This window comes from Martes martes, assembly GCF_963455335.1.
Source record: "Martes martes genome assembly, chromosome: 13".
NCBI classification, from domain to species: Eukaryota; Metazoa; Chordata; class Mammalia; order Carnivora; family Mustelidae; genus Martes; species Martes martes.
In genome coordinates, this window is record NC_137901.1 from 77,862,684 (window position 1) to 77,875,332 (window position 12,649).

The window sequence follows — 12,649 nt, forward strand, 5'->3', positions numbered from 1 at the left end:
AATGAAACAAGACAAAACTAGGGAGGGAGACAAACCTTAAGAGACTCAATCTCAGGAAACAAACTGGGGGTTGCTGGAGGGAAGCGGGGTGGGAGGGATGGGATGGTTGGTGACGGACATTGGGGAGGGTATGTGCTATGGTGAGTGCTGTGAATTGTGTTAAGACTGATGAATCACAGACCTGTACCCCTGAAGCAAACAATACATCATGTTAATTAAAAAAAAAAAAATAGAAAAAAGCAATTTGGGTTAAGCATTAACCATGTCATCAGTCCTCACCCATCATGGGAATGCTAATAGAGAAGGCACTGCCTGGGTCATAGGACACTTCACTTCTACATTTGGCTTTGCCCCTGTGATTTGCGTTTCCTTTCCCACATCTGTGAAATAATTTCCATTACCTCGGGTATGGAGTCTTTCACTTGGGCCTGTGAGCAATCTTCTAGATCACAGACTTGCTTTGTGTTACCTTTTAAAGAAAATGGAAGTCTTTTAGATGCCATCGACGGCTGTAGAGACTGCAGAGACCATGGTTCCCGGAGGTGGCCGTGCCTGCATGTCCACCACAGTGGCTGGCTCCCTCGGGAGTCCTCTGTGGCCACTGGGCTGCTGAGGGCTCCTACAGGGTTTCCTGACTCCCAGTTCGTTTTTACATTAGATTTCCAAGTTCATACTGTTTCCCCCACAGCCTGGGGCTGCTGGCTTCCTCTGAGCTCTGACGTAGACTAGCAGCCAGATTTTCTAACCCCTCCTCACAGAAAGGGCGGTGCTGTTCTGGACCAACTCAGACAGGGGCCCCACCACCAGCCACCCTCCATCCCCATCATGGACCTAGGGGCTGTGCTCACAGCTTGCCAAACATGGCAATGGTCTCTATGTTTTTGGTGCTTGAAAAGATCCCCTTCATACTTTCGAGCTTAGGTATGTATTTTCAATTGTATTTTAAAAATACTTTGTCCAGTTTTGGAAGGAGTTTTGCATGTTTCCATAGTCTAAATAATCTCCGTAGTCCTTAAAGTCTAGGGTTCCCACATTGCTTGGGTTTTCAGAGTGAGCTAGCTAATTACCAACGTAGGGATGCTTTCTACGCTACTCTCCACCTCAAATGACCGAGGTTCCCTTGTCTCATAAATTTTTTAAATGTTTTCTGATGCCTGGGAAGGAAAGGCTTATTAAAAGCACATCTGTAATCTTTCATCATTTTTGGGAGAATAAACAGAGCTCCTTTTAGCTGATGGGAGCAACCCTGATTCCAGAATGTCCTGGTGTCTTCCAAAGCAGGTGTCAAGATCCCAGGCTCCGTAGTGCTTACTGATGTGCAAGAGGCGACAAAACCTCCGACCTGGGGATGCCCCCAACCTGCCCAAACTGGGAAGCTTTGCAGTCAGCTCTCCTTAGCTTCCCCTCCTGACTCACTGGTTCAAAGGAGCTCAGTTTTACGGGTTCCTTAGCAGCCTTCCAAGTGCTACGTGCAGAATGGGTGGGTCAAGGGGATGTTCCTCAGCCCTGGGGGCAGCTGCAGCTGCCCCGTCACTCACCCCAGAGTACGAGGATGGGACCATTTTCAGTGAGTGCTGATATGAGATAAAGACTGAAAAAGCACTGTGCTGAGCAAACCTCTGAAGAGTCCCAGTGTCTTCTCCAAATGACGGAAAGAAAATCAAAGCTTCCTCCAAGTGCACGTCCCGTTATCTTTACAAAGCTTTATTGAAACCTGTACGTCAAGGTGACAATAATTCAGTTTGGAAAACAGTAACAAAAAAAGGGTATCCCAGACTCAGGTTTACCAAATAAATACTGGAAACCAGGGAGCTCGTTCCTCCATCTCCCAACAGGAACGCAGGGTGTAACAACAGCTTCTGCGGACTTGGGGACAGGAACCTGTGCTAATGGGCACATTTGCAGCATCTCCCTGGAAACCACGCCGAGTATAAAGAGGTTTGCTTTGGTCCAAAGGATGTCTTCCTGACACAAATTTAGAAGGCCGCTGGGAAGTTCTAAATTTCTTCCAGAATAAGCCAGAGCAAGTGCTACTGCCTTCATTGCTAAGTAGAGATAGAGGTCCTGAGCAAGGCGGCCAGGCTAGGGTGCTTCTCCAAAGTTTTCATGGTAACACTGTCACCTTGTTACGATTAGAATAAAAAGCTGGACAACACTCCAGCTAACAGTGGTCAGTCCTCAGATCATCTGGCTTAATGGAGAAATATGGCAGAGATTTTCAGTCTGTTCTGAAAACAGATTATTGCTGAATACAGTTCACATCATCTATATTCTGGTTGGGGTGGTTTTAAAATTGCCCTAAGGCCACAGGATCAGCCACCTCTGGTTTAAAACAAAAGTACTTACTGCACATAAGCATAAGAAACAATTGTCAATCTTCACCTGGAAATCAGACAGGTTCTAATTTCTATAGAAATTATGCCTCCCTGGAGCAGAGAACAGGAGACAACCTATTGCTTTGATTTCAGAGGACCAGTTGTTGCTGTTAGCTCCAGGCCTTGACAAGGACAAGGGGATGGCCTCAAAAACACTTATGATTAGATATTTTGTGTGGCCTCAGTCCCGGTTTCCCGGGGTTTTACCAGAAAAGTGGCTGGGCTTCATTTTTGGCTTAAGCATCATCTCCACGACCAGCTCAGACGATGTCTGTTCAGAACTGCACCTGTCCTCATGCACCGTGGTGTGGGGGCCCCAGACCTTCTGTGTCCCCTCACTCTGTTCTCCGCTCCGGTGAGCCCTGAGGCTCACAGCCACTGGGGGCCAAGAGGACTGTTACAGACAGAGGCGCTCTGGGAGCTGCCACGCCTGGAACAAACCTGCAAGCAGGACTACGGCGGGTATGAAATGTCTTGTAAAGAGTGTGAAATGAAAAATTTACAGTCCGTTCCTTCTAGTGGAAAGCATGCACGCGTGGAGGCTGGGGGTGCACACTGTTCCCTGGGGACCACCGCTGGCTCCCAGCTCTTCATATGGGCTTGTATAACAAGGTGGTGACATACTTTTTCTTGTAACGGTGGGTCGCGCTGAGCACCATCACTCCATCCTGAGGAAGAGGGTGGAAATGATCAAAGGCAGGACTAAGTCAAGGGCTCAAACTTTAGTGTGTGTGTGTGTGTGTGTTTGAGAATCTTCAAAGGGGCTTAATAGAGTCCTGTTCTGCCTTCAGAACTGGAGCCTGTGGGTCTGCATAAGGGCCCAGAAGCTGCCCCTTAGGTAAGTACTCCAGGTAATTCTGTTGCTAGGGGGCCTCGGAGTATGCTGAGAAACACAGCTCTACCGGCAACAAACATGTCATTACCTTGATAGAGAGTGCGTAAAGGTGGTTCAACATGACGTGGTTGGGCTCAGGGAGCAAAGCTGGATCACACTGTGGGGGGAACAAAAGCAAACAGTGAGCGTTTAGGATTAGGAAATGAAGAGGGTTCCCCCTTTATTTCACAGCAGCGGGTATCCAAAGGCAAGAAGCAGGCTCTCATGCCCCTTTCTGCTTAAGCTGGGTAGTGAAAGGCTCATCTAAGAGGACAGATGAGGTCAGGGGGGTCATACCTCATTGCTTCAACTAAGGGGAGCTCCCTGTATGCCTTCTGGATGCACTGGTATGTGTCTTGGTCAGGCTCTACCTTGGCCTCTAAAGTGTGGGTCATGGCTCTGTCCTCTTATAGAAAGGGAGGCAGGAAGAAAGAGCTGTCCACTGAGTGCATTTTTAGAGAAAGCAGCAAGATAAATCTGTACTAAACATGCCCGAGCAGTGGATTGCAAGCTCCTGTCTATATTCAGGAGCACAAAGAATGAAATGGATAATGGAGGGGGGGGGGGGGAGTGTGGCGTCTCCGGGGACTGAGCCAGGGCCACTACGGGGGGCTGCGCGCACACACCTGGGTTGGCTCTGCAGCACAGTGCACGTATACCCGCTTGTACGTGGCCTCCAGAGAGTGTCATGCTTACTTCATCACCTCATAAACATGTGAATTTTAGGGGGTGGCTTGGACAAAGCACAAGAACACCCAGATTCTTGGGAATTAGGGCCATGCTGCACATATCTACTTTAATGGACTGGAAAATTAACAAGGTAATAATGGGGTGCTCCTCAGGATCCAGGAGATTATACACTTCTTTTTATGCGTAGTATCAGAGAAAACGTAGGTTATCCAGATTCCTGAAATTTGGATCCAGGAGCACTGATGTTTTTAAAAGTGATGTGGTGATTTTGATTAGATTCTAAAATGTGGGGGCCAGAGGAGGATTTCCATTCGGTAGCTTACTGAGAAGGGGTGGCTATTTATTTCATCATGATTTACAAGAAGTAGGGCTGAGACAGGAGTGAGACAAAGGAAGACAAGCTCAGAAAGGCTTCGTGTGATGGGAAAGCAGCACCCACACTAGGGGAACATCTTGCTCGTAGCCCATTTCCACAGCAGGGGGGGTTGGGGGGGGTTCCCTGGCAGTTGACACCGATGGGCAACCCGGAGACCTTTTTATCAACTGCTTTCCAAAAGGTGGACAGAAAGGGGAGCCTTGGAACACGAACATGAAAGATGGCGCTGGCAGACACGTGTGTACTCACAGAAATCCCCGTGTCCTTGTTCAGGATGACCTGAAGCAGGTGTGGGGGGAGAATGGGTGGGGCTTTAAACCGTTCTTCTGGTTTTGAGACATAGGGCTCCTGATGGTAGGGTCCCGGTGGGGAGCTGGACAGCTCTGTTGGGAGATGGTGACAGGATATTTACATTGAAAATTATGAGTTTTAGAAGCAGTCTTGTTGAATTTGTGGCATCATCTAGTTTTCCTTGTCCCCTCAATAAAGATTTCTATTCCCTTGAAGAACATACAGGCCCCCCTGGGTGAAGAGTAGAGGCAATGAGAAAACCCTTCTGGAATCTGGGGGACTGGCATAACATTCAGCAGCGAGCTCAGATGCCCTGGCAGCCGACGGTGGTGGTGGCCAAGCTGGTGATTCCGGGTCAGACTAACAAGGAGGCTGCTCGCAGTAACCCAACCCGACACGCCCCTGCAGAATAATGCTTCTTACCTTGGGCTGGGCTGGCAAATACCGCAAAGAAGCTCAGGGCTTCAAGTGAGGCTTAAGCAGCCAAGCCCAAGGTCTGAGCACCACCAGCCAGAATAAAAGAGAAGATAAAAGCAGCCTGTGTACACAGACTGGGTGGCAGAAACAGGTTACACAAGGCACGGGCACATTTCAAAACTAAAACCAAAAATAAAAAATCGAAAACCTGATCTCTACAGGTCCTCTGACTCCACCACTCTCAGGTTCCTTTCAAACTCTTGCTTGAGTGTCTCGATTACACAGATATGAAACACTGCCCTTCTAGAAGCTTCTTAACATAAGATTAGAGACAGCTCACTTAGCAATGCTGGGCCAGCTGGAAGGGACTGAGAGGTTGTTCAAAGGGCACCTGGGACGGGTTCTGGTCGCCTGACCCTCAGGGCCATCCAGAATAAACCTGATGCACTCTGGCTCTGCCAGTTCCCTTGATGTCATTTTCTAGGGTACAGCTCCCTTCACATGACCCAACCAGAGGACAGTAGGAAACAGAAAAGCATTAAGTGCAGAAAACTGAGTCATTAGGAGTAAAGATGTATTTTAAGAAAGTGAGTATCTAAATACGAAATCCACACAGAGCCTGATGCTGTTTGCTGGCAGTGAGGGGGCAGTGTTCTCTCCCCAGGTGGTCTATGCTGCAGAAACTTGAATAAAAGCTTTGGTATGTGGCCTCATGTTATAGTTACAGTAACAAAGGGATATTTGGGCATTTTCTCCATCCCCTAATTCCCACCTATTGAAAAAAGGAATAAATGACTGCTCGAAAAGATTAGCTAGCTAGCTATCTAGAGACAATGCTATTTTTGGATTTCCAATTCCTGCTCAACAAGCTGGCTTTTCAGCCACAGCAAGCCCGCCATGGTCGATTTACCGCTGTGCTTTCTGAACTGATAAGAGTAAGAGATCCTGGTGGCAGAAGCCCCAGGCCCAGCCGGGTAACAACGAAGAATCATCCTGTAAATGGAACTGAACCCATCGTGTTACATTATCAGGTGCAATCCTGGGCAATCTTTTTGCTGCCTCCCACAGGGGTCTAGGAATTATTTAAGCCCCTGCGAGAAGGGGCAGTGAAGCTGGCACGGACACTTTAGATTACAACACACCACTGAATCTGAATTCTACGTATTATGTTTCTTCCTGTGGATTTGGATGGAAAGCAATTTACTGAAAGCTCGACGACTGGCTGACTCTTTGGGAGATGGTAAAGTTGTATGAGGCTGGTACTGAGCAGGTCACACAGTTAGCCTGTTCCCTGTGATGAGCCTCCGTCTCCCCCAGAGGGATTCTGGGAAGATGCTAATACACCACATGAGGTCACGGAGGTGTCCGTTTATCATGTGTCAGGCTGCAGCTCTTTAGGCGGGCACCCCGAGCGGGTCGGGAGTGGGAGGGAGCTGGCAGGCTTTCCCTGGGCTGGCTCATCACCAACCCAACACAACTCTCCAGGGCCTCATGGGCCCTGCCCCGGGCACGAGATCAAGCTCTGGCTCTGTCTCCACGGTCTGCTCCCTGCGGCTAAGCAGACCTGCTGAATACTGAAGATGACCAAAAAAAAAAGGACTTCCAGCTCCCTTGGGGCTGGATTTCAACCACCTGACCTGACAGAGTTAGGAATTACTTTTGTGGCTCCTGAGGGAGCTACAGACATCCACCTGACTGGGCAGCAGCTTGAGCTCAAGAGTGAGAGGCAAGAGAAGGAAGAGGAGTTCTGGACTGCACGGCCCCCACCTGCACACACGTGGTATAAAATAACTGTGTTCATACCAGACACATCGGAGCACTTTTGGGAATCCACCATTAAAGCATCAAATACTTCAAAGTCAGTTTTCTTCACTTGAATGATGTTGTTAACTGTGCCAAGCTGGCTGGTTACTATTGGCTGGGAAGAGACAGACAGGCAGAAATCATAATGTGGAAGGTCTCTGGAGTTATTCTTTAGAAAATTTAGACTTCCTGGCTGGAAGGTCTCATCTCCGGGCTAGCCAATCTGCTCCTCTCCGTCAAGTCTGCCCGGCGTCTGACAATCGGCACTGCTATCTAGCTCAGCCACACACGGGGACTTTTACCGGTGGGACAAAGGGACCTGGGCCAATCGATAAGGGAAAGCGGTCTGGTTGGATTGTGCAGGCGGGCAGAGGACCAAGGGCGGGTGGAAGAGTACCTCAGAAGGGTCGTGTGTCCACTGACCATCCACAAAGAACTTGTACTGATGCTCTCCTTCAGGCAGGTCCAGGATGGCTACGAAGTTATTGTGGCTGCAATGGGAAAGGCAACAGGGGATTTTTAGCTGGGTGAGCTGCCTTTCTAAGTTTACCGACAAAACCTGCCATTGAACAAAACCCGATCTTTCCCTGTGAAACCAAGAGTCCAGCTGCGGAGGGAATAAACACTTTAAACCACTTGAGACAAGTCAGGAGAATGATCCCAATCTAGAAAAGCTGTAAGGAAGCAGCAATGCAAGGGGTTTCCTGGAGGACTCACGTTGCTACGTACAGGAATAACCCGCCTTCCCACCATCAAAAGATCTACAATCGGGCACGTGTCTTTTCAGCTTGCATGCAAAACACCTCTTGTTGAGGAGGACAGCAGCTCCAGGTAAAACTTAAGTTTTAGTCTTTGTCGATCTGCCTTGGGCAGGAGATGGGACTCATTCCACAGGATCCAGATAAGTCTCTAAAGAAACCTGCTTCCCTACTAAGACAAGGTTCCAGGAAAGCTCTCGGTTTTGTTCCTCAGACTTAAAAGGACTTGTAACTATGCTGAGTGTTTCCCTTCTATACGGACATCAGCCCTGGGAAAGCACATGGTCTGGGACAGCAATCAGGCCTGACCCAACAGGGCACAATCTCTCCCTCTGTTTCTTCAAGAACACTCACTAGTGAAGATGCTTTCTCAGTGACAGCTTGAGAAGGAGGTCCATGCTAGGATTCCTGATCACACGTTTTACTATGGTCTTGCTAATGACGCCTACAGAACAGGTACCTTCCGAACAAAAGTAATACACAGAGAGGCAAAGTCAGAAGGAACCTCAGAGATGATCTGTCCAATATTCCCTTCTTACGGAGAGAAACACTGGGACTCAGGTGTCACCGAGAGGTTAGCCCAGCCAATGTGGACTCAAATCCTGGTCTTGAAGATTCCCAGCCCAGGGCTCTCTCTCCACGGCACGGGGAATAGATTTCTTTCTGCAGGAGGAGTCCTGCCTAAGCAAACACATAGCTGCATACCTGAAGTCAAAGATGTCCAGGAAATACTTGTTACTAAGAAATATTTTCTTCTAAGTTTGCTCTGAACCTAGAGACTAACTGGGTGTAAGATGTGAACCCTGTGAATTATTAAGCAAAATTATTTTCCATTCAGCATCCATTTTTATTTATTTTATTTTTTTAAGATTTGTTTATTTGACAGAGAGAGAGATCACAAGTAGGCAGAGAGGCAGGCAGAGAGAGAGGGGTAAGCAGGCTCCCCGCCGAGCAGAGAGCCCGAAGCAGGGCTCGATCCCAGGACCCCGAGATCATGACCTGAGCCGAAGGCAGAGGCTTTAACCCACTGAGCCATCCAGGCGCCCCTGAGCATCCATTTTATAAAAACATCCTTTTCTACTTCCCATTTAGAAACCACAGTATCCCTGGATTAAGACAAATATGTGAATACTGCCCAGGCAGTTACCTTCTTGTGAGGGGAAGTTTACTCCAGTTGTTGAAGGACCCAGATAAGTAAACTTCCTTTCCGCCCCCCGTCCATCGAAATACTGTTGGCCGAGCCTGCGCAGGGGCTTTATCATTCACTTCCAGATCATGCTGCCAAGCCAGGAATTCTTCCTTTTCTGGAGCCTAGAAATGGAACAGTTTACTCAGGGACAGAAAGCCATTAGCGAGCTCCCTACAATGGACAGTTACCCTAAGGTAGACAATTCATTCTAAAGGGGCAACGGTTACTACCTAGGTTCATACTCAAGCTCATTAACTTAATGGCTGGGCCTTGGTTCCTCCACTTGGAAAACAGAGATAACAAAACGAACTATTTCCTAGTGTTGCTGTGAAAGACTGAGAGGGCCCATGTAGATTGCTCTGCACAGTGTCTGACACATACTGCTTAATAATTATTAGCTGTTAATACTGTTGCTATTAAAGAGAGCTACACCAAAATTTAAGTAGAAACTACAGAACTCGCTTGGAAGCAGGTGCAATGACTTCAAGACCAGATAGATAAATGTTATTTTCTCCCCTTAATTAACAAGATTTGAAGTACACGGAAATTTGTTAAAGACAATTCCAGAGCTGTCAACTTGAAAACTCACAAATCCAGATTCTGAGGGGAAAAAGTATCTGAAGTGCTGTCCAGGCACTGGGAAGAAAAAGACACAGAATGGCCCTCCATATGGCAAACAATAGCTTCCAGGCACGGGAAGTGATGTGTATCTGAGGTATTCCAAATTAAGAGAGAAATAAACACATCCAACTCTAGGGGAAATATACGTGCTTTTGGATCTTTTACATATTTCCTAGTCGGAAGCCAAAGATGTTAAAAGAACAGGAGTTCGAGGCTGGGGGAGAGCCTTAAAGGTGTCAATGAATGAGCTTCTAAGACCTTCATTTCAAATACTGATCAGTTTTTTTTTTTTTTAAAGACTATTTATTTGAGGGAGAGAGCACAAGCAGGAAGGAAGGAGACAGGGGGAGAGAGGCAGACTCCCTGCTAAGCGGGGACCCTGACATGGGATTTGACCGGGACCCTGGGATCATGACCTGAGCCAAACGCAGACGCTTAGCTGACTATGCCATCCAGGCACCCTGACCGGAGTTTATCTTAAATGATGCCTGCTTTCTTTAAGACTGAACAAGATCTAGAGATTAAAGAATAACAGACTGGAAGCACTTGCCACTGAGAAGGTGATAACTAACCACAGTCAAAATGGTCAATTAGCGTAGCTAAAATAATCCATGACTTTTTGGGAGTATAGGGCATTCAATCCAGTGTTTCTGCTCCATCATTTCAGTAACTTCTGAGGAAGTGATAATGGACACTATTCAAAATCATTGTGCACAGATCCCTGTATGCTAAACGTCTCTTGTAGGAATTTTGGAACAGCAACAGAACAGACACTTCTAGAAGAGAGTAGTTTGGTTTTTATGGTGTCTTAAATAGCCATCCTTGGGCCACAATTATTTCTGGGGGAAAGGATATCAAGTCACCGGGGAAACAGGATTCCAAAGTTCACTTTGCACACAGGTCCTCAGGAATGCAACAAATTCAGAAAGCAAGTGCATATCCCAGGACATAAGCCTCAGTAAAAGACTCTTTAGTTAGACCTAAAGCCAAGATCCAAGTGAGGATTTAAGATTATAATGTGGGGGCACCTGGGTGGCTCAGTGGGTTAAAGCCTCTGCCTTCAGCTCAGGTCATGATCCCAGGGTCCTGGGATCGAGCCCCACGTCGGGCTCCCTGCTCAGCAGGGAGCCTGCTTCCTCCTCTCTCTCTGCCTGCCTCTCTGCCTACTTTATAGAACAGTGGTTTACTGTCCCCTCTCCTCCCACCTCCTCGCTGTCTCTGGCTCTTTCTGTCTTCCTCACCCCAACCCCACCCCACCCCTCCTTAGCCATCACTTCTGGGAAGTAAAGAACTTGACTTAGAAAAAAAAAAAAAAAAAAAAAAGATTATAATGTGATCACCAAGCCCAACATCTGAGAAAATATATGAGTAAAGGTGGAATGAGTTGCCAGGCAATTAGCCTAATGGGCAATGATGAGTAATATGCAGGTACAAACAGAGAATATGTTAGGCTGGGAGACACCTTGATTTTTCCCAAACCTACTCTGTTGCACTGTCCTTAAAGGATCACGTCTTCCTTTCTTAGGATCTACCACAACACTTATCAGCTGCCAGAACCACTAAGTGTCCGTGGTTCTGGACACCAGGTGTGGGCCCTGGAGCCGGAAACACAAAACCCCATCACGTAGCTAAAGGGCATATGGCTGAAGCAGGAATCAAGACTTATCTTCAAAGTTTTTTTTGTTTGTTTGTTTTTTTAAAGATTTTATTTATTTATTTGACAAAGAGAGACACAGCGAGAGAGGGAACACAAGCAGGGGGAGTGGGAGAGGGAGAAGCAGGCTTCCGGCTGAGCAGGGAGTCCCACGCCAGGCTCAGGCAGACACTTAAAGACTGAGCCACCCAGGCGCCCCAAGACTTATCTTCAAAGTTTTGATGAATTAAAGCAGACTAAGGATCTCCAAATTTGGCCTGCAAAAATGTTTGCTTTGGTCTCTTTTAAATCTGAAGCTATATTTACACAATAGGAGAGAAAACGTGAGTAGCACCTGGCTGCCCCCCTTTGAGACTGACACTTCACTCACCCGCTGACCTCCAAAAGTGGATTGAGTTTTCTACATCTGCTCTAAAGTAGCCTGGTGAACCAAAAGTTTCAGTTAGAATGAAATACCTCCGGAAACAGCAGTCAGCTGTGTAACTCTACTTTCTGCTTACACACGTGCTCTGGGTTATCTCCAAAATGACAACAAACTGCAAAGCCAGATCCTACAAAAAGTGTCAGTCTTCGTAAAGGTGAGGAAAAATTTCTCAAAGCAGTGAAACTAACTATACCTAAGAGGAGAGCAGAGACTGAGGCTCACCTGCAGCTAGCTCAACGATCTTAATTAATTAAGAATTTGAAACGCTGTCCCAGAGCTGCTTTCGCCTTAATGATGTTAAACGAAATCAGTTCCTCCTCCCTCGGGGTGACTTTCTCATCGGTAATTAGACACAGGTTCCTGGATTACTAAGAGGGCTCTTACAGGACCATCTGGCTTTTTAAGTGCACGGAGTTAAGTATCACTTCCTTCCGAGTTACGCTGAGTTTTAGAGGGGATGTGCCGGGGAATCTAGGAGAGGTCTCCACCCCCCAACATTAGTCAAGGGGAGCCGGATTCCCCCACCCCTCACCTTGATTTCCTCGGAGTGGAAGAGGTCGGCGTCCTCGGGGCTGTCCATCAGGATCTTGGGCCTGTCCCCGTCCTTGGTGCCCCCCGAGCTGTCCCTCCGCGGCGTCTTGTGGCCGCCCTGCCGCTCCAGCGCGGCCCGCTCGCTGCTCGTGTTGCCCATGGCGGGGGTCTGCGGGGACACCTGCAAGCCGGACGGTGCTTCGCTCCAGGCAAGGGGTAGGGAACTACGGCAACCAGCGGGTCACACGGACCCCGGGAAGGAGTCGGAGCCCCGAATGCCACTTTCCTCGGGCGAGGGGTCCGGGCCGGTAGCCGGTCTGAGGCGGGCGAGAAGGACCAGACTTGTTACCCAACCGCACCTAGCCCGAGAAGCCCGAATATAACCCGACACTTTCCCAACAACTCCCCCACCTCTTTGCAACTTCCGCTTCCGGCGCGTCTGCGAGTCAGTCGGGATCCGGGGTGGGGGCGGCGGGGGCGGCCGGCAAAGCTCATTAGTCTAATTCGACCTCAGTTCCGCTTCCGGTCCAGATTGGCGCGGTCGACGCTCCCTGAGAAGGCCTCCGCCGGCCTGGGAGCGCGCAGTCGCAGTCGGCTGCAACGACGGGACCCAGGCCAGGCTGCTGAAGGCCGACAGGGGGCGTGC

General features: G+C 48.4%; 1 protein-coding gene across 1 annotated transcript; it reads right to left on the reverse strand.

Moving 5' to 3' along the window:
• Positions 1–1,688: 1,688 nt before the first annotated feature.
• On the reverse strand, positions 1,689–12,440 carry PRKAB1 (protein kinase AMP-activated non-catalytic subunit beta 1). Its single transcript, XM_080821850.1, has 7 exons — positions 12,005–12,440; positions 8,732–8,895; positions 7,224–7,317; positions 6,827–6,941; positions 4,565–4,698; positions 3,299–3,367; positions 1,689–3,043 (listed from the first exon to the last, which is right to left on the reverse strand). Exons 1-7 carry the CDS (start codon positions 12,161–12,163, stop codon positions 2,966–2,968), a joined length of 813 nt encoding a protein of 270 aa, XP_080677976.1. The 5' UTR covers positions 12,164–12,440; the 3' UTR covers positions 1,689–2,965.
• Between the last annotated feature and the right edge of the window lie 209 nt (positions 12,441–12,649).

What these genes read in the sequence shown, in the direction of transcription:
- PRKAB1 (XM_080821850.1), bottom strand. Translation starts at nt 12,163, where the DNA reads ATGGGCAACACGAGCAGCGAGCGGGCCGCGCTGGAGCGGCAGGGCGGC. An exon ending in TCCACTCCGAGGAAATCAAG is followed by an intron (nt 8,896 to 12,004) that starts GTGAGGGGTGGG and finishes TTCCATTTCTAG; the next exon opens with GCTCCAGAAAAGGAAGAATT. An exon ending in ACAAGGACACGGGGATTTCT is followed by an intron (nt 3,368 to 4,564) that starts GTGAGTACACAC and finishes TTCCCCCCACAG; the next exon opens with TGTGATCCAGCTTTGCTCCC.